The 21,798-nt window shown below is 42.2% G+C and overlaps 1 protein-coding gene across 2 annotated transcripts; it reads left to right on the plus strand.

Annotated features, from left to right (window-relative positions):
• The first annotated feature begins 1,770 nt into the window (after window positions 1–1,770).
• crlf1a (cytokine receptor-like factor 1a) lies at window positions 1,771–21,340 on the plus strand. Of its 2 annotated transcripts, none has more exons than XM_035169164.1 (9): window positions 1,771–2,192; window positions 6,245–6,523; window positions 8,461–8,590; window positions 11,393–11,562; window positions 16,785–16,942; window positions 18,074–18,148; window positions 18,236–18,329; window positions 20,106–20,294; window positions 20,467–21,340. In XM_035169164.1, exons 1-9 carry the CDS (start codon window positions 2,117–2,119, stop codon window positions 20,481–20,483), a joined length of 1,188 nt encoding a protein of 395 aa, XP_035025055.1. In that variant the 5' UTR covers window positions 1,771–2,116; the 3' UTR covers window positions 20,484–21,340. The 2 variants fall into 2 exon arrangements, with proteins under 2 accessions (XP_035025055.1, XP_035025054.1); XM_035169163.1 differs by having other exon boundaries at window positions 20,106–20,290.
• Window positions 21,341–21,798: the final 458 nt, after the last annotated feature.

Here is a 21,798-nt window from a genome sequence, read left to right on the forward strand (position 1 = left end):
ATTACCTTGACAACTTTTTCTGAGACTCCACAACATGCATTTATTCTCCAATAGGATCTTTTTACAAATTTACAGATGTAAATCATTAAAGTTATATTTTAATTCTGTTTATCTGCTTCAGTTTCAGGGTTTCAGGATTATGCAAACAATTTTTTTATTTTTTACAACTGCTGTTTCTACAACGTGTCCTTTTATCTGCATCTATCTGCATCTACAGACATTTAAAAATGGTGTCAGAAATAAAAACAACTGTTCAGCGCTGTGGAGCTCCACACCACAGGTTCCTTTACTTTTGGGAAACACCCACGCACCAAAAAGAGACTTTGTGTATTTGTATATTTTAGATCCTGCTCTCTGTGGTACTAGTTGTGGTTCCCTTGTTCCTGGGGAAACCTCCTGTGGTTGAGAAGCAGCGTATGTGTGTTTGTTTACATATTTGGTGAATGCAATCTAGACGGAAAGTTCGTACTAAATAAATATGAAATAAATCTGCAGTAAGTGAGATGGTTTGTGGCTATTTAACGACCTGGTGTTTTGACTCATCCTCCGTCAGTGTCTACAACAGTGACCTGCATACGTCACAACAGAACTGTAAGCAAAACAGAGTGACATGTTTGTTTGTTTTAGACTAACCAGTTTATCTTACTCCTGTAACAAGGCTCCTCCTTTGATAAATCACTGTCATATTTTATGACATTTGTCAAAAACAGCCACTGTATCCCAAATGCCGGTTTCATCTGTAGTGTTGTGGAATTTAAATTTTCTTTTAGAATAACCTACTGTAGGTTATAGACGTTAGCCCAAGTTGAATTAGGAGCCATGTTTCCATGGCAACAAGCAGTGACACCTTCTGACCAGTGGAAGAAAATGTCAAAAAAGGAAAATATGGCTCATGTGTCGTGGTTTTCTAACAGTGAAGTAATGAGAAGGGGAAGACATTTAAACCTGTTGGAAATGTTCAGCTATAATAAAGACTTAAATGATTTTTATTTTGTCCTGTGAAAATATGCTGATTAGTCAGCAACAGCACTGAGACCTGCAACATTTAGAGGCCACAACATCTCAGGCATTTCCACCCGGGCCTGGTGACAAATTAACTAGAATCAAGACCCATGAATTATTCCCTCCTTAAAGAAAGTGTTAAAAAAGCCGCACCAAAATGTAAAGGGTTGTTTCTTGGCCCGGGTCCCATCCTTCTAACAGGTTTCCTGGAAAGCAGGAGATTGTGTGTGATCCTGCTGACAAACAAACAAACAACCATAGTCTGTAATTACTGGACATGGAGAACATATTAGAGAATCCTACTCCAATCTGTTCCAATTTAGAGTCTCCAAGTAACCAAAACACACACATTGATATATCCACAAAACATTTTAATTCAATAAAGAAATGGGTTTTCTCTTATTGTGACAAAAACACAAAGCACGTTTCACTCCTCATAGACAAAGAGAGAAACAGAGGAAAGGAGCCTTTCCTGTAACACTGTGACTCAACAGCCTCCTATGGAGAAAAACTGCAGAGGAGACCTGAGGCATGGAAACTAACAGAGGCTCAGTGATTCAGTGAAAGTGAATGGCTCTGACTCTCTGTCCTACCCATCACTGAAGGCGGAGAGGTGGAGAAAAGAAAGAGAGAGAGAGAGAGAGAGAGCAGGGAAAGGACGGAAGAGGGGAAGTGACTGTGTGGGAAGAGAGAGAGAGAGAGAGAGAGAGAGAGAGAGAGAGAGAGAGAGAGAGAGAGAGAGAGAGAGGGAGGAGGGGCTTAGAAAGTATGAACTTGTGCATGATTTGGCTGCAGGAAGCATTAAAAGACGAAAAGACTGCAAAACAGGACGTGGTGCCCTGAGTGTTTTCAGGCTCCACAGAGGACGGTGTCGTCTCGTGGCTGCGCGCACACGCACACTTTTTCCACCGGGTCACACTTTTTCTCGTGCGCCCCCTTCCCTCCTGGAACCTGGAGCTTTCTGCGTAAAAAGCGTGCTGGGTCGTTGTTTTCTCTTTTTTTCTCTCTTTCGGTCCCGTGCGTAAAGTCTGTCCAGGATCGAGGAAGAAAGGCGACATCACAACAACACGAGGAGTCGAGGGGCACATTTTTAACAAGGAGCCGTGGGAGGAAAATGAAAGTCCTGTTGGATCTGTGCTTGGTTTTCCTCACGCTGCACAGCCCGGGCACTGTGGTGTCCCTGTCCACACGTAAGTTGCACACAGATGTCCATGGATGCACACACTCCTGGCTGGGGAAGGGTTTTTTAGTTGTGGGCAGGCTGCTGCTCTTTCTTGTTCTTTTCTTTTTGGGTCCACTGAGATCAGTTTAATCCATGTGTCACCCAGAGATCTCAGCTGTAAACACTGTGACACTGTCCTGCTCCTGATTTCAAGGATACAACCGGAGCCAAAGTGGATTTAGATAGTAGCACATAACACATCGTAGAGGGGGTTGAGTCAACTTAAACAATACCAAAAAAATACAAGCCTTCATAAGAGCATCATAAGATGTGATATCAGTGATCTGTGTTTTTAAAAATGAACAAAAACATTATATTTTATATTAATAATAAGGGCAGGGGGATATGGCCCAGAAAATCTATAAAGATAAACATTTTCACATCAACAATTAGCACAATATGTCACATTATATATATTTTAAAGTTTAAAGAGAGATTTTTGCTCCTGAGTAAAGGTTTGAACTTGTCTTTATGAGCAGACAATTAATAAATAATGAATAAACCACATTTTATAGATGTTAGAAAGATCAATTATGTGTTATAACTGCTCACTAGCACGTATATATACAGTGAATTTTGTCATATTGTCATTGATGAAAATTACATTGCAATAATTAAGTAATTACATTTATGTATATTGATCTTTTGTAATTAGGACGGTGACGCAAATTACATTGCAAAAATTAGATTGCGATAATTGATTAAATAACTGATATTGTTTTATCGCCCAACCTTATTAATTAGACAAATGTCATTGATACGAAATTAAATTATAATTATAAAATGTCAGTTTAACTAAAGGAGCACATACAAACGTTTTCTATAAGAGGACAAACGAATTTAAGATAATGTAAATCCCATATAGGAACAGATATAAATCACACACATCATTCATTGGGTAATACTCGATCTATCGTATTTTTTAAATGTAAAATAACAGACCAATTCTCTCCTAAGATGGTTTTACATAATAATGATGCACTTGGGAATCACTGGATCAACCCAGGTTTATATCTTCCCAAATAAAAAAAAAGGACAAATGCCACTTTTCCCTCCACTTGACAGCTCCTGTTATTTATGTGAAGTACACTGCTCGTATCCCTACACAGAGGACTCATCTCCCAGGAGGCTGAATTTCAACAAGTCAGGCCGTAATTCGTTTAACACATGGGGAGCATGAGCATGAGGGCTTCACGGACCACAACTGAATCAGTGACATCATTTGCTCTGGGTTTTTTTTTTTGGGGGGGGAGCATGTTAACCGGCAGCTTAATGCACAGTAACGTAAATAAATCAAAGTTATGTCCGCTTCCCCTGTTAAGTGGCTGGATTAGTTTTTTTATGGTGAGCTCACTGGCACAGTGCAGCTCCACACAGACGAGCTCCTGTTATCCATCCTGTTTGAAAGGCACTAATAAAAGGAAGTCCAGTCGTCCGGGCTCAGACGAGACAATGGGCTTTGATCCTAACCTGCTCTGCTGTGTTTTATAGAGCCTAATTGGTCATTACGGTTTTATTCGCTGTCGTAACGGACGGTGCTTCCCCTTCACTCAGCGTGCTGTGGTTTACAGATGCCACCGAAACACAACAGTTTCAACGTTGAATCTTCTTTCTAACATGTGATTAGCTATTTAATGCAGCTCGTGGTCGTGTAAGGGGGTAATTATGTTGGATGTGATCATTTAATACAAAATATTTCACTCTTAAAATACATGAAACCCCTCAAAACAACGTCTTTTAATCTGAAACTCTCTCCTCATACACACATTTTCCATTTGTCCTGCCTGTGCTCGCCCTGAGTTGACTTGACGTTTCGAGAAGATTTATCCTCACTCCAGATAAGAGCACAAGCTAAATACCTGAATTGTAAATTTGAAACCATCCGCCGTTGTCTCTTCGATCTCCTCTCAGATGGCTTCGCACGGCTCGTTGTCACTAAATGTTGCGTGACTTCCTCCACTTGGCCAGCCTCTCAAAATGTTCCACATGTCCTCATATCGTATGGCAGACGGAGGAAAGGACGGGCTTTAGTTGGACGGTTGCACGGATGAGTGGAGAATAAATAGTTGAGAAATGGACGTCGTGAACCTTTGGAGAAAGGACAGCGAAGGTCACAGACCCTTCATGAGGAGACCTCCTACTCTCACCCAGACAAAGATGAAACCTTTTCTCCTCTCTCAGTTGAACTTGTGCAGTGACTCCATGTTCCACTGTGGTCGGGTTAAACCTCCCCCCCCGGTGCCTCAATCAGCCTCAGCCTCTCCAAACAAATACGATTTTACAAGCAATTTCGTCCGCTGAGCGTGTCGAGCAGAGACAATAAACAGCAATAATTGTGTCTCTCTTTTGTTGGTGTTTGAACTGTGAGAAGAAGGGAGTTGTTGGAGGGCTTCACACCAACGTCCCGTCCTCAGCGCCTGGAATACATAAACACTGATTGTTATTCAGCTGGATCGGTATATTATTGGCTAATCATGCCTTCAGTCCACTGTATCCGGTGACAAAGACAACCAGCACTCTGCCCATGTGTTTGTTTGATAAGCCGGTGGAAGCCGGAGATGGGGGTCATGATATTATTGGTGGTTTGGAGTTGCAGCTGAGTTAACTTCCTCGAAGGCGGCTCCTGCGTAAAAGGGACCACACAGTGTCTGTCAGCGTGAGGTGGCTGCCAGACGGAAAGTTGTGGCCCCGCGGGCGCAGATTTGCAGGTTTTCTGACAAAGTGTTGACGTTCTCACTCACTGCTCAGTCATGTCCTCGAAAAAAATCTAGAAAATCATCTCACACACATACATTTTGGGTTTTGAAGTGCCGTCGACCTAGGTGGGCAACATGTGTCGATATTAGAAAGGAAATAAAATGGAAGACCAACTATATTCTGCTTAAAACTATATGAATATAAGTGGTAGAAGTCGTATAATTGATATATTTAACCACTTTATTGGAAATAAACAGAAAATCCCAGAGGAGAAAACAGCTGTGCAGAGTTACTGTAACACGGGAGAAAGAAACCAACTGAGACTAAATCTGATTATTCAAGAAGGAAAATTGAAAAACAATAATCTATAAATTATGAAACTATGAAAATAAACTATAAAAGATTATAAAACTTTATGATTATTATAAAATGAAGTCACAAACATTAATAACTTGTTATGGTTAGTCTTTCACAAAATAAAGTTTGCACATGTGTTGTCCTCTAAAACTGCATTTTTCACATCATTGACAACATGTTTTCAAGTGAGTTTTCTAACCTCTCCCCACATTTGATCTAATATCAACCTACTGAAACTTAATCCACGCGGAACATTTCAAGCAGATTTTCAAACTCTTGCTGGTGCATCCGAGGTTACTCCACCATCTGAGATTATCTGAAACCATCTGTTCATGCAGTAATTTAGATGCTATGATGAATGTGACTGAGAATCGAGCATCCTCAGGTTGGTGCTGCAGTGATTTAAGTGGGGGCAGCACAGATCGAGGTATCCTCGCTTTTATCTTTCATAGGGTAAAACTCCCAAATCCTACATTTCCCAGAATGCAAATGAATAGTGACCTATGCCTGATAATTACCCACATCTTTCCAAAGACTTACGGTCCAATAAGTCCGAAGCCTAACTGAGCATTCGCATGTACGACTTTCTTTAACGCTTGACGCGGGCACAATCGCCATAGCAACAACCCTAACCAATCAGTTTCCGGCTTGGGACACTCAACACAGCTGGCTTTATGATAATGTGTCAGGATAGCGGTCCATGCATTGCTAAAGGGAAATAAACTCCAACCAGATGAACACTTACCAGATTCATCGACTCTGCTTCCTCGGTCGAGGCTCATTTTCAGTTTGTCAGGCAGGATTTGAGTTGATTGGCTAGTGCCTACGCTTGAGTACAATTTGATTGGTTAGTGCCGTGGGCTGCTGCTTGAAATGTTGAGCTCTTACCAACTTCTGTAGCACAAGAAAAGTGAAGTGAGGATGTTCTTACGTCACTGAGTGTCGTTTCCTCCTGCCCTCCTCCAGATGTAGCAATCATCTACCCCCAGGACCCCGTCCTTCGCATGGGGTCCAACCTGACGGCCAGCTGCTGGGTCCATCCCGACCTCGGCGTCCACGCAAACTCTCTGTTCTGGACGCTGAATGGTCAACAGCTGCCCAGCTCCATCTACAGAGTGCTGAGTCCGACCAACCTCAGTGTGACGCTGGCCGGACTCAACGCCTCCAGGCAAACGTCCGGAGACAACCTGGTGTGTCACAACCACAAGGGGCACATCTTAGCCGGCTCCTGCCTCTACGTCGGGAGTAAGTTGAAGCTTGTCAATTGTTGCAGTGCTGTACACGAGTGTTTGATTTCATTCATGTAGAAATGTCTTATTACCTCCATCAATTAGGTTATATTTTCATTGCCATTTGTCTGAATGTCAGCAGGAATACTCCAAAACTACTGAACTGATTACCATGACATTTTTTCAATTTATTTATGGCGAGATTGGAGATAGCCTTGGCGGAGATACGCAATCTCCGAGCACCCATCTAGTCCACTAAGTATTTCATTCAGGTGTCAAAATACTTTAAGATGTTTATTTTGCGAGGGCTCTGTTTCTAATTCAGTTTGAGTTCTTAAAGTAGCTTGTTAACAGGAAGAACAAAGTGCAGGATGAGGGCGACACACCACAGAAGCGAGAGAAGTGAAAAGGAAACGGCAATAAAGGGAAACAACAACGAAGTCGGGGGCAGATTTAAGTCCCTGTTGGCTGTATTTTATGTTCAGTATTCTTGCCTTCAGGCCCAGTGAGAGGCCTCCGTGAGTGGGTGTCACTGTGTGATGCTTCGACCACCTGTGTGGTCCATTACTCGCACTATTACTCATAGGGCGGGGGTCTGACATTTTACACACACGCACACACACGCACACACGCACACGCACACGCACACACACACACACACACACACACACACACACACACACACACACACACTTATACTTCAGTATTATGGGGCCATTACCTACCCCTAAATACAGTTTCTTATTTTTACAGTGAACTTTATTGGGTGACCTTGTTGATGTGATAACATAATAAAACGTTGAAATAATTTAATTATCTCCGGGGGGGATTCCTTACCTTGAAGAAACAAGTTTTTTCACAAATAGGCGAAATTTCTGTCTTGCTGATGGATTAATTAATTAATACCATTCTCATGTGTTTTATAAACATAAAGTTGCAGCAGTTGGTTAGCTTAGCTTAGCATAAAGACTCAAAGACTCCCAGGAGCCTTAATGTCAATATGAGTTTGCCACAGTCCAGCACACAACCCCATGTTAACCTACTACTTGTGACTGGTAGTGGACAGAGCTAAGCAAGCTGTTTCTAGTCTTAAGAAAACAAGAAAACAAATGTGAATAGTTTTCAAGTATCAAATTAAAAGCCAGAAAACTAAAACCAAGCCTTAAGGATAATATTTGCTTTTTTCAATGTATATATTTGGTTTTCGCCAATTATTTATTCGATATCATTATATATTTAATCAAATTAAGTTTGTTTAAACCTTGTTAACTCATGTTTCTTGCATAATCCAACTTTTTAAGTGATGTCTCCATTTTATTATTACCAATAGCAATAATAACAGAAATAAGAAATAATACACAAATAAGACACAAGTAAAATTAACCTTCATTATTCTTAAACTTTAAAAGGCCTTTGGAGAATTGAGGACCACCCAAAATGTGCTCAAGTTTTAAAAATGTCCTCACTCTCAAGATCTGAAATTAAAAATGGTCATCAGAGAGATAAAAGTACATGAGCTGCAGCAGACACACACACACACACACACACACACACACACACACACACACACACACGCACACACACACACACACACACACAGTCGGGATCTTAATCTCTGTGCAACACTGGCATTGAGAACCCTGTGTTCTTAGAGAGGAGGAATGTTGGCAGGGATCCTGAGTCTGACCAAATCAGAAGGTGCACACACACACACACTCACACACACACACACACACACACGCCAATTAAGAAAAAAACACCAATTTCTGAGGAACATCACTAGTGGGTGAATTACACTCCAGAGGAAGGGGCTAAAGTAATGGTTGGAGGTAACTTTGTTCTCTCACTGAGTCAATGTCCCTCCACCTTCTCTCTCTCTAACTTCTTTCTCACCATCTTTCTCTCCTCCCTCCTCACCCATTTCTTACCCCTCTCTCCCTCTTTCCATCCTAGTGCCTCCACAGAAGCCGGTCAATCTGACCTGCTGGTCCAGGAACACCAAAGACCTGACTTGCAGCTGGGCCCCAGGAGGAAAGGGAGAGACCAACATTAGTACCCAGTACACGCTCAAGTTCAAACTCAGGTATGCACGCACACACACACACACGCACTGCGGCTAAACCATGAAAAACATGATCTAATCCATGATTTAGTTTGGAAATTGAATTTCTTCAAAGATAATAATGTTCTAATGCTTCAGATTTCAGTCCTGGTTGATTTTGGATCACTTGCTCTTGGTTACTGGCAGTAACAGTACGCTTTAATACTACAGCAAATACTCCAGCTACTTCAGTAGAAACACAATAGAGCAGTTGGTATCTGTACACTTCAGTCGGTCTATTAGAATTACATTAATGATTTGGTTACAAGGAGTTTTCTTGACAGAGCAGAGCACTGTGAAAGGAGTGTCACCTGAAACTCATCTAACAACTTGCTGTGTTCACTGAGAACCTCTTTCATTACTCGCTCCCTCATATCAGAAAGGATCCGCTGACGAAAAATGACAAACATATCTGCTGCTTCTTAGTTCATCACCAGCTGTGGTCAGTGCTATCTTTACAAATACATGACAGATAAATGTGTTTCCTCTGACTGCTCCACATTACACATGCAATGTTCGGTTTGCATTTGCGACTCGATACATCTCCGATAAAGTGTTAGGAGAGCAAACAATTAACAGTGGGGCTGATATCAATGTCATAGAGTTACAAACAGACTGAATTACATGCATGCGTCATCTCCAGTAAGTTCCTTGTGCGTGTGAAAGTGATCCGAATCTTGCTTGGAATGGCGGACTCCTCCTCTGAACAATGAAAACAAGTAGAAAGACACATAACAGGACCCGCTCTATACACCTCTTTGAAAAACAATTTGTCACTGAAATGCAATGAATCATGGGATATGTTGGGCCGGGAAGGATCTACCAGGTGGAGCCTCCATTGTTCGGGGGTGGAAACATTGGTCACATTTGTCGGCCCGATTTTGGAGAGGCCTTCGAATTAGAACAGTCTGGTCACGCCGCTCAGACGTAAAGTTTACAAATGCAGCTTCTGAAGGATGCGGCCCCCAAATTTAGACACAGCTAATAAACTGTAAATAAATTGATAAAAAGTAAGTTAGCCAGTCACTAACAGCAAGAATTTTGTCTGCTGAAATTATGATTATTGCACCTTTATGAGTTACAAATCCAAGCAAGAGCGGGACAGAGCGGCCACTATTACCCTAAAATATATGTTATAGTGCAGTCGTGGTGTCAGAATACTGCTGTATTAGCAGTGACCCTGATAACAAGTCAGGTAAAGCAATATTTAAGTGGTTTCAGGGATTGTACTGGTACTGCAACAACTCTCGCTAAAAGTTGACATCTTTATAGCGTCCATGTTGTTTCCACGGTCCGCACACGAACACACTAAAGTCGCAAGAACAAGTTACAAAGTTGTGGCGTGAGATGAACTGGGAAGCATGTGAACATAATCTAAGACGGACTTCTTCCTTGTTGGATAATGTTGCCCAGTGGTGCCTGTAAATGGAGTTTTTGTTCAGCCTAGTGCCCATTCAAAGTCAGTGGGGGATGATTGCTTGGCCTGTGTTAATCCTGTTTATAGCTTTTGCTGCACGCTGCTTTGATATGGTTCAGGTTTTTTGTCTTTCTTCTTCAAGTCAAGAAAAAAGTAGAAAAATAAAGTTTCAAGCTTCCTTAAGAACCACTCATCCCAAAAAAAACAATACAACCTACACTGCACCTCCCTGGGTCCTCAGCAATCCACCTGCTATCAGTCAACTATCAGCATTTATTATAAGTTGCCAACTGTAATGCCACAAAATTATTTAGTGCTCCTTAGTAAGTAAGTAAGTAAGTAAGTAAGTAAGTAATTAAGTAAGTAAGTAAGTAAGTAGTAAGTTAGGCTACTCACAGTGAACTGCAAGAAGTTAGCCAGTTGGCTGTGCATGGAGACGATCCCAACTACAGATGCCTTCCCCTTTAAACAGTGTGGTTATCTTTTGATCTTGATCTTTCTTTTAATCTTGTGCTTGGGTTTTGTTTAGGCTTAAAAAGACACCACCCTCCTATGTCTTTGTATAGAGTCTACGGCTCTTACGGCAGCACCATGAACAATGCTTCAACATGTGGGGATATCTAAAGGTTGACAAACCAGCCATGCCCAGTAACAGTTACTAAGCTATGATTGGACAAGCTGAGAGAAAGCATTTAGCGAACGGTCAGTTGATTGTATTTCTAACCATCCTCACTTATTTGGAAAATTACTACATGTAGAGACATGCAGTCCCCACGTCATAGGTGAAGGGAGTGAAAACCAAGAAAAACATCAGTGTTCAAATGGGTTGAACACCCAATTGTTGAGCCCATTGCACAAGTTTCCATTCAAAATCAACATGTTTCAAGAGAGTTTTTTTAAATGATACTGACATGCCTCAAAAACGCCCCAGAAACAAGCTACAGTGAAGCTGGAAACAGGACAAAATACATTACGTCTTTGGCAGACCTCATTTTAAGAGAAGTAACATCAGAGGTAGCCAGAGGGTAAAAACCTTTCAACCGTAAAAAAGTCAAATTTCATGAGAATTAGGAAAACAGGTTTTCTGGAACGATACATTTTCAAAAAATGAGTTTCAGATGCGATGTAAGGGATCTATTCACATATTTTTATCATTAAATCAGCTATTTAAAAACACCAAAAGAGAAGTGACTTGACATGCACTGCCCACAGGCGTACCAACTGCATGGAGATCTCTTATTGGAGTCAGATTAGTGTAAATAAGCACTTCATAAAACCACTATAGTGCCAGATAAACTCTTGAGTGCATTATTCAAGGCCTTTGAATTCTGTCCAGAGGTGTTTCAGCATTTTCTCTTTCCTCCCAGGTGGCATGGGAAAGAGAAGGAGTGTGAGGATTACACTCACACGCAGCCGTACTCCTGCAGCATCACCCGCGACCTGCACCTCTTCACGCCCTATGAGATCTGGGTGGAGGCCTCCAACCAGCTGGGGCGGGCCACGTCTGATGTCATCACCCTTGACATCCTAGACGTAGGTGAGTGTGAGAAGAAGTGAACTTTGACCCTCTATCTTTGAACTGCTGTTTTCTAGAGTTTAGAGAGTTAGCGAGCCCTCAGGCTGAGGGGGTAGTGGAAACCAAACTCTTAGGCCTATGAGCCTTAAAAATTAGGGAATAAAACTGACATGGTTAAAATAACCGTGTTGATTCTCATCCAGCTAACTGGGCCCTCGGAACACCTTTGAACGATTTATTTGTTTGTCTTCGAAACCAATGTTCAGACATTGTGGGAAATGCACTTTCTTGCCAAGCATTAGATGAGAAAATCGATACCACTGTCATATTGGCTGGGTCTCAATTCACGGGCTGCATCCTTCCAAAGATGCATTCTACCCGGTTGAGTAGACAGCTAAGGCCAAATTGAAATGAGACAGTCTGGTCTACGGAGGATTGCCGTGATCTGCGTCACCAGCTCGTCCCGCCCTTATTGCTGTTGCCAAGCTACAGAGCTGAAGTTGGACTATACGAGAAAGTTCTAATGCCGCGTGTTTTTTTTAACTTGAGTAACATTAGCTGGTCAGTTGAGTTGAAGCGTGATGCTCAAGCGTTGGACGTATCGTTGATCGACTGCGCCATTACTTCTTTAAAAAATGGTTTGTCACTGAGGTGCAATAAATCCTGGGATAGGTTGGGCTGGGAAGGTTCCAACCGTTGGAGGCTTTGTTTCTCAGGGATGGAAGAACGCATTTGTCAACCCCATTTGTCAATCTTCTTAACTAACTCTACAAAAATGTAAAAAATTAAAAGTTTTGGTTTCAACGGAATGACGTGCTGCAACTTGCCTGGGCTGCCATCTTGAACGGCTGTATCCAGTTTCTTAACACATCCAAAGGGCAGGGCACCATCCAGGGGTCGTCTTTGTCAGGTTAACAGGCAGACATTTTAAGTGCTTGAGCGAATAAAACTACAAAATAAAATCGTAAAGCTGACTCTTTTTAAACCACATGATATGACTGATTAAAACCCTCATTGAACTTAATTTTTAATCTGCGCCAGTCCAGTCCGTCTGTTAGTGTTAGGGGGTCAGGGTCAGTCTGCAGGATAAATCAAAAACTACTCAACCGATTTCCAAGATAGTTTGTGGAGGGGTGGGACACGATCATTTGGAGCGGATCGGGATAAACAGGCAGATCCAGGAACTTTGGCATTAGCCTTGGTGGAGGTATGTGCTCTCTGAATTCCCTTCTTTATTAAAGTGGAAATTCCCAAAAGTACCAAATATGCGTAATGTGTATAAAATGATGCACAAAATATAATAAGTATTTACATATTTATAAATGTTGCAACCCTAAAAACACATTATTGGGTTTAACTATTCATCCCATCATTAACTTCCCATAGATTAGACAAAGCTGGAACAAGCCTATAGAGAATATATACTGTGTGAGGAATAAAGTTATTAATAATGACCATGAAGCTAATTAAAGGCGGCACAAGGGGGATAACTCTGCTAAGGGGTTCATTCCAACGTGTATTCATCACCTCGTGATCCCTCAGATTCATCTTGTGACCCACAGGTTGGGAACCATGAATGACTTAAGCTTCAGCCCCAAGTAGGCATCTCTCAGAAGAAGAGTAATCCTTTGCTCTACAGCCTCGTCTCCTTTATTCCTTCAGGCAGGACACTGGCTGGAGTCCTGTGGCCTCCGGCTGTCGGAGAAAGTTGTTTGCAATTTCTTGCCCAGATTCACACTGATAGGAAGTGAGCAGTGTTTCCTTTTAAAGCTTTGTTATGCGGTCCGTTGCTTAGCTTAGTGCGGTTTAAGCAAACGGAGCATGAAACTAGACCCAGTTCTTCTCTCAGTATCACAAAAACACACACACTCACACTCACACACACACACATATGCATGCCCACACCTGGACAGGCATAGGTGTGTGACAAAGGGAAACACCCTCTCCCTTTGATGAGCTAATTTTCTCTTTATTCATACTCACTGGACACACACACACATACACACACACACACACACAGAAAGCAGTCGCTTACGCTCTTTTATGTAGTGTTGGAATGTTCCAGACTGATCCTCGAACCTAATCCCGTCTCTGAGCCGACTGCAGACCCCTGAGGCCCGAGGAGTTTGGGCTTTGAGGCTTTGAGACTTACACCTGACATAATACAACCTGATTCCCTTGGAACGCTTCACCTGGTTCCTAACACGCTCCTAACGATGTCGGGGAAATGTGCCATGAGAACACCATATAGAGTTTAGGGGCGAACACGTCACTGGCAAGGAAACAAGTGTCCATCAAACTGTAATCCTTCTCCGTTCCCTAATGTATGCACGCCCGCACGCACACACACACCTGTTTACACATCCCCAGGGCAGGGCAGGGCCTGGTAACAGTATAGAAACAGAGAGGCGGGCTGGAGTGTAGGCGGTTTCTGGACTTGTGTACGTGCATGTGTGTGTGTGTGTGTGTATTCGCTTTGTTTCGCTCACGTTGCCGCTCTTTTCTGTCGAGTAGTTTCCACAACAGCAGCGTGTCATAAAACACAGCAACCACACCTGCGTGCTCCGGCTGCCGTGAGTCACCCGCGTCTCCGGTCATGTCCAATCAGTTATGAAGGCGAGGCAGAAGCCTCCACCTACAGTATTCGCTGCATTCCTCAGTCACGGGGAGCCCCCTCCACCGAGTGACGAGAGGCAACATGCACCGCTGTGTCGAGGGATGACGACATACAGTGTGTTAATGATTCATCTGCAATTTGTCATGTCTCATGGACTTTTATAGCTAAAATCATAAAAAGCAGAGGAATCATGTTCTTTATTACAGATACCATTTAAAATGTTTGTTCTCCGCTATAATGTTAAGTTGGATTAAAATGAATGAGGATTTCCAGTCAGAATGACGTGATAGAATTCAATGTCATCTTAAGATAATAATGAAACAACACAGTTAGGAAACCCGTTATCTAGACTTTAAAAATTCTGTAAGACCTTATACTTGGTGCTAAATAATGTATATGCAGCTTTTTAAGAGCTCAGTCCTTCAGTGCAGCATCTTACAAGTTCAACTCTCGCAATAAAATTAATTTATTCGAAGTTCAGAGTCGTTCCTGCAGCCCTGCTCTCAGATCCAGCTGCAGACATCAGCCTCTTCGCAGCATGAGAGGTGAATCACAGGGCAAAGAAAGTCGAGGAAACCCCCTCACTGCTGCTTTCCTCTCTGGGATTGCAACTGAAATAAGGAAAGTGCTGGCTGATAATGGTAATAAGACAGTGGACAGAGGTTCTAGTGAGTAAACAGCCTGAAACTGGAAATATATATCGAACCAATACACGATTTTGAAAAGTGAAAATTAAATAACTTGAATCTGTCACCATGAGAAAAGTAATCTCTTACCCTAAGACAATGAACGGATTAATTTGTTAGCATAAGATAATGGGATAAAATATAACTACTGTAATGATCTCAAATAAGAATGAATAATTTTCTTTTAAAATAATTAAAATAATTAAAAACCACGGGGCCTTGTTTCCTCATAATCCATCCCCGATTTAGTTTTTTCCAACATTTAAAACTTTTCTATTCTCAGTGTTACTCTCCACTTTTGTGTTTAAAATAAATATTATTCGGAGGGATGGCCCCCGTAGCAGCCCACTGGGGTTTAATCCTTTTTATTTCACCCACGAGAGCCGTCTGAACAAACACTTTTTATTTTGCACAGTCTTTGGTTCCTCCGAAACTCCGGCGTTTCCTCCAGTGAGTCGTTCCCCATCCTCTTCTTTTCCCCCGGGTCGCCTTGTTTGTTTGCCGCTGTGGGGCGACGTCGCGAAGAGGAACTGACGTTGACATCGAAACGAGCTCGAGGGCCCAGAACAAAACGGGCGGAGAGTTAAAGTAATGGTCTGTCACCACATGTTTGTTTGTCGAAAAAGATAATCACTGTCAGATGAAAAAGCCTCCTCCAGCTCCGCACAAGTCCAGCCTTCAGAAGGCATCTGACCGCAAACCTCAGCCAACGCCGAACAATCCTTCAATGTGCTCTGACACGCAGACGTCACTCCTACCACTTACTGTTTGTACTGAATGGATTTTCTGACCCCGCAAACTTAACCTTAAGTATGAAGAAACCCCTGAGCTGTGGAGTTTTGCAGCCATGGTTGGAAATGAAAATCTGGGCCATCTGTCCACCAGAGGTTTTTCATTATCCTCTCAGGATAGAAATAAACTTGTTAATGGATGTAATGATTAAAAGAAACAGTTTCTGCCCTGTGTGAAATCCCTGTACAGTTAGGAGTCTACACCAATGATATTCACTATATTTAATAACAACTACTATTATTTTCCCCCGTCTGTTAGTCAGATAGTTTGTATTTCAGCAGGATTTCGCAAACTTGAACAAAAGGGAATTCCACGAAACTTGGTGGAAGGATGTGACATGGGTTTTTATCATTGTCTTTAACCTTGTGAAATAAGGTATTTTTCAATATTTTCTTTGATTTTCATGGATCTTGATGAAAGAAATCAGGCATATTTAGGCGACTGATATTTATGAGTGTGTGGAATTTGGTGCAGATCCAAATAAAAATCTGGATCGAGTGAATTTTAAATGTGATTTTATAAGAGGACTGTTGGACCCTGGTGGAGGAATGCACTCTACTGCGTGCCATTTGAGTTTTTTTATTTTCTTTTGTTCTATTGAATGCTGCTGAAATCCTTGAAGCTTATCAATATTTCTAAATTACCAATGGATCAAATCAGAAGTTGCTCAAACTAACCTGTTATCACACAATTCTACACTTTCCCTAAAAAGCTCTGGGAGTCTTTTCGCTCATTGTTTCTATTTTACACCTTTTTAATTTCACTGCTTTACTGTTTTTGACTGATGTTCACTGCTCAGCAACTTAGTGAGTGAACACAGTGGAGAAATAAGAGGAAACTATTTCATTCCGGAGTCGGCAGAGATCAATACAAGGCCGAACAGAGACTAATGGACAGAAACACCCTAACCCAATAGAACTAACTTCATGTAGCTGTGCATAAAATGTAATAGTGACAAATTAGACACAGTAACACGCTCAGTGTGAGTAATTAGGAGCATTTCAAATAAAATTATCGGACAAACAAATAAAAAAACAAAGATTTTTAGTTTACACTAATTTAGGTGAAGAACAAAATTTCACATTTGAAGGTGTTGATTGGATGTGTTTTGCTTCTTACTCAATAACCGCCTCCATCTCTTCCTCCAGTGACCACGGACCCTCCGTCAGGTGTCATGGTGAGTCGCGTCGGGCAACTGGAGGACCAGCTGAGCGTCCGCTGGGAGGCCCCGCCCGCTCTCAAGGACTTCCTGTTTCAGGCCAAGTACCAGATCCGCTACAGACTGGAGGACAGCCAGGACTGGAAGGTAAAGGACAAGTGGGCACGCGGTTATGGGATGGATGGAGGATGAATCTGCTCTCTCTGTCTCCCGGCCTCAAACACACACCGCATCCCAGCTGGTTCTCATCCTCGCGCTGTAATCACCTCAAATCTGGTCTGATTGAAGCCTCCTCTGCCAGACGAATTAAAAGTTGGGCTCGTCAAAAAACTTTCATTAGTCATAAATCTAGCAGTCGAGGTCCGAGCAGGAGGAAAAACACAGGCCAGAGCCACTGTGTTTACCTCTATCTGAGCTTTTAATGAATGAAAAATACTGTGTGAAACCTTTAGCCGCGCAGATGGTGCTCTGCAGAGTCCTCTGGGTGAGAGTGAAGATTCTCCAGTAATTAAGGCGGAATTACACAGATGTAATGTAAGCAAGTCTTTGCTCGCAAAGTGGGAAAATAAAAGAAGGGGAGTGGAGAGACGGCGGAGGGATGAGAGCGTTTCGCAGGCGGAGAGAGGAGACTTCGAATCCAAGTGGCTTAAAGGGGTTTGGTGGTGAAAACAAAAAAACGCTGTCTCCCTTCAGAAAAAGTGGCCGTAATCATGAGGTCATGCTCAGGAATGGAGGGATACATCTCAGCTGTTAATGTCTTCAATATGGCTGTAAAAAAAAACGCTCGGCGCTAACTTCTGCCGATTTGGCTTTTCGCCGCGCCACGTCATTAGCCCTCCGATGCTTGTAATTTCCATGTTCTGCTTTCTGTTGGAGTCGCTCTCTAACAAGTGTTTACAGACCGAATGCCAGAGAGAAAGTGGGGACTATTAGACCAGATTATTAACTCCAGCGCGTGTGTTTCTCTCCCCGTATCTATTTTCCTGTCTGTACCTTGCACGCTCTCCTGTGTGTGTCCCAGTGAATCCAGCTCTGTAATAAGTAACAGAGAACAGATTTTACCCAGCGGGCGCAATTACATTAAAATAGTTTCATAAACATGCTGATCAGGAGCCATCAAACAATGTGGTGTGCATGTTTAGGTCCGTACATGGATTATAGTTGTGTTCTCTACATCTTGATTTTCCCTGTGTTCTCGTTTATGCCCATTGGTATTTAATATTGTGGTCAGACCTCCAGCGCTCAACTATTCTGTGTTTGTGTCTTCTTCTTTTCCAGGTGATGGATGACGTGGGGAACCAGACCTCTTGTAGACTGGCTGGACTCAGACCTGGAACTGTTTATTTTGTCCAGGTATGGTGTAGTCGGATCCTTGAGTGTGTGTGTGTGTGTGTGTGTGTGTCCATGTGTGTGATGATGAGTTTGAAATGTTGTGTTCAGGTCCGCTGTAACCCTGTGGGCATCTACGGCTCTCGCAAAGCTGGGATCTGGAGCGAGTGGAGCCATCCCACCGCTGCATCCACACCCCACAGCGGTGAGCTCACACGCACACACGCACACACGCACACACACAGAATCTAAGTTTTCTTGTTTTGTGTATTCAGGTCCGTTTTGCGGGGGCATATTTTATCAGCGAACTTTTTTTAATATCACGGTGCACCACACATCCCACTGTTTGAAACTGGAAAACCTCTGAGAAGAACAAAACTTGTGCTACTTTACCGTCCTTGTTCAATGTCCTCACTCTGTTTTGTATTGTATTGGCAGTTTAATTTGGAGCAGATGCATCAGTTAAATCAAATCATTGTTAAACATCCTTAAAATCAAACCAGACTCGGAACGTGTAATGTTCTCGTTGCCTCCCAAAGAAACGATGATGAAAAGGCCGATACAGGAGGCTGAACCGAATTTGATTTGTTAAAAACCTGTTGCTCGTCTCACTACTCCTGCTGTTTGCTCTACTGGATGTCATAAAGCTGTGGGCTGCCTGTGGTTCCTGCTTCCCCCAGACCTTAGCAACGCAATTGTTGAGTAAATGTTATCGTAACTGATAGGAATTATGGCCACAACTATGAAAACACGAGTTCAGAATTTTTCCTTCAAGGGTTTCCCAGACCTTTCCATGAAAGCCAGGAACTTTGGCTGAAGCACCAGACTGATCAGGGTTTGCATCATTCAGTGGCATTAATATTAATATTATATCACATACACACATAAACAGGACACCACACATCCTTGGCAGTTATTAAATTCTTCTTTGTGGATTTCTCTTCTCTAACTCTGCTGGAATGTGATTAATAACTGTAATTTAATAAGGTAATTGAGCATTTTAATACCTATTACTCCTACTTCATTATATTTTATTTATCTGTCTCTAGCTATTTTACATGAAACACATGCAATAAGATGCTTTTCTAAAGATTAAATCAGTGGTTACCAACTGTTCTTGGCTGTGGCCCCCTTCAAATAAAAGCTCTGTCTCTTTGGGCCACTTTCACATGTCAGATGTCAAAGAGTCATCATCAGATCAGAGACATTTAAGATGTGAACTTCTCACATGGTTTCATTTCCTCCACCAAGGAGGGGATGTTTCCTTCTGTGTTAGTTTGCAGGATTACGCAAAATCTGCTCGACCGATTTCCATGAAACTTTGTGTCTGGGTGGGAAATGACCCGAGGAAAGAAGCCATTCAATTTTGGTGCAAATTCGTATCAGGAGACAGATCCAGGAAATGTTTAATGACTTTCTTTACTTTGCGAGATGGGTCTTTTAGAACATTTTTAACGATTTCAGAGAGATTCATTCATGGATTGTGATGAAATAAACATATATAGGGAGCTGATATTTGAAATATTCAGATGGTTTCATTTAAATAAAAAATAATATATGTACTTTTCCTCAAGTAGAAAATATAATGCTGGAGTTTTTCTCATAAAGAAGTATTTATACCTGATATAAGCAGACAGACAGATTGTTAGCAGTATTGAACAATAACGACTGGACGGAATAGTAGGAAACATGAAAGGAGGCAGTGTGGGTCAGGACAGAACCCGTAACAGTTTGGTGCAGATCCAGATCAGGGGGCTGATGTTGTGTGTTGGTGGAGGTAGATGACGTTCTAGTTAAAATAACTATGAGACCCAAAAAGTACAAATCATCAAATATGTTGCAAAAACTCAAGAAAAAGTAGTTCCTGGCGATATGCATTATCTCGAAACCCCTAATTTGTTATTATCTGGAACTATACGTGATTGTTTATCTCTAACTTCTTCTCTTTTCTCATCTCCCTCCCTCTGTTCTGACCGTGCAGAGCGGCTGATGTCAGGCTCCTGTGACTCCAAGTCCAGCGGGGACTCCAACTCCACCCTGCGCAGGGAGCTGAAGCAGTTCTTCGGCTGGGTGCGGAAACACGCCTACGGCTGCAGCAGCATGTCCATGAAGCTGTACGACCAGTGGAGAGTGCTGATGCAGAAATCCCACAAAACTCGCAACCAGGTAGGTAAGCATCAGTAACGCAGCGATAACGCAAACGCAGACACACACACACACACGTGATCAAATGCAAAGCGCAGACACGCACGCAGACATGGGCCTCACACACACATACAAAATAAAAACAGTCGGTTATTTTACGAGAGATGATTTTTAACAGATTTTGTCTTTTAATTCAGGTTCTCCAAGGGGATAAATCCTAGCACATGCTGCCTTTCACAGGCACAAAACAAGTCAAGAAAAGAACTGAGTGCGTGTGATTTGTTGCTTTTGTCTTTCTGTGTATGAGGAATGAGAAAGAGATTGTATTCGTATATGGGAATTATAAAGACAATTTGTTCTGGACACTTTGTGCGGATACCGGCAATGAAACGTGAGAGGACATCCAAAGAGAAGCGATGGGATTTTTCTCTGCCGGTCGAGGTGCGAGCGCTGTTTTTCCGCCTGCAAACATGTTCCGCTGGCAAGGACTGAGGAGGGTGGACACGTCACGGATATCCTGGTATCATGTGGACTACTCTGCTTTCACACAGGAAACTGTAGCATGAATAACTTGGACACCAGTTAAAGACGTTTGACATGTGCCGGCTCTAAACGTGCACAGGGGTGGTCGGAAACAGATCCAAGCAAAGCAGGAGCATCCGAAAAGTATTCTGTGACCTTTTATTGGAGGTTTCTCCTGTGGATTCAAAGCACCATCTAGTGGCTGTTCAACAACCATGGACTCTCCCACCAAAGCTTCATGAAAGAGGGAAAAGGAAAAGTACCAAATTATCATTCAGTATTTGTAATTCATGCTTTGTTATATAAGTGGATAATGTGCCAAACTGGTTCATCCAGGATTCCTCTGTTTCCGAGTGACTGATGATGTGATGATGGTGTTTGGGTATGGAAACTTTTTCACTGCCTTTATTTTTGTACTGAGTTGAACCAGCATATTTAAAACTGTATAAAGTTATGTTTTATTTCTTAAGTTATGTTTAGTTAGTAAAGAAATATCAATGACTGAAGTTGTTATCAATCTGTAATGTTGCTCTATAAAAAATATTGTCAGAAAAACTGAGTTTGCAAATGACTTTTATGGCAGATTCTGTGGCTAAAAGACCAATGATATGGAAACAAAATCTCATCTTTAGTTCATTTTTTGGATCAAATCTTGCACATGATGATGCATCTACAACACATATCTCTCCATCCATTCATCCATCACGGAGGGGCTGGAGCCAATCCCAGCTGCCCCCCTGTGCCTCCAGAATCACATATGGAAAATTAAAGCAGCACTAGCTGTGTCTCAATCCAACGCGTACACTGCGAAGGCCGAACTGAAATAAGACGGTCTAGTCTTTCTATTGCGTCACTCTTTCTAAAATTCGTTGAAAAGGTTTTTTTTGACATATGTTCCGTTAGCTGTTCGGTTGAGTACTTACATTTAAAACATTTTCGCCTCGCTTTTAGCTGCCATTACCTCTTTGAATCATGGGATATGTTGGGCCGGGAAGGGTCAACCCTGT

Source organism: Hippoglossus stenolepis, chromosome 10 (assembly GCF_022539355.2).
Source record: "Hippoglossus stenolepis isolate QCI-W04-F060 chromosome 10, HSTE1.2, whole genome shotgun sequence".
In the NCBI taxonomy this organism is placed as follows: Eukaryota; Metazoa; Chordata; class Actinopteri; order Pleuronectiformes; family Pleuronectidae; genus Hippoglossus; species Hippoglossus stenolepis.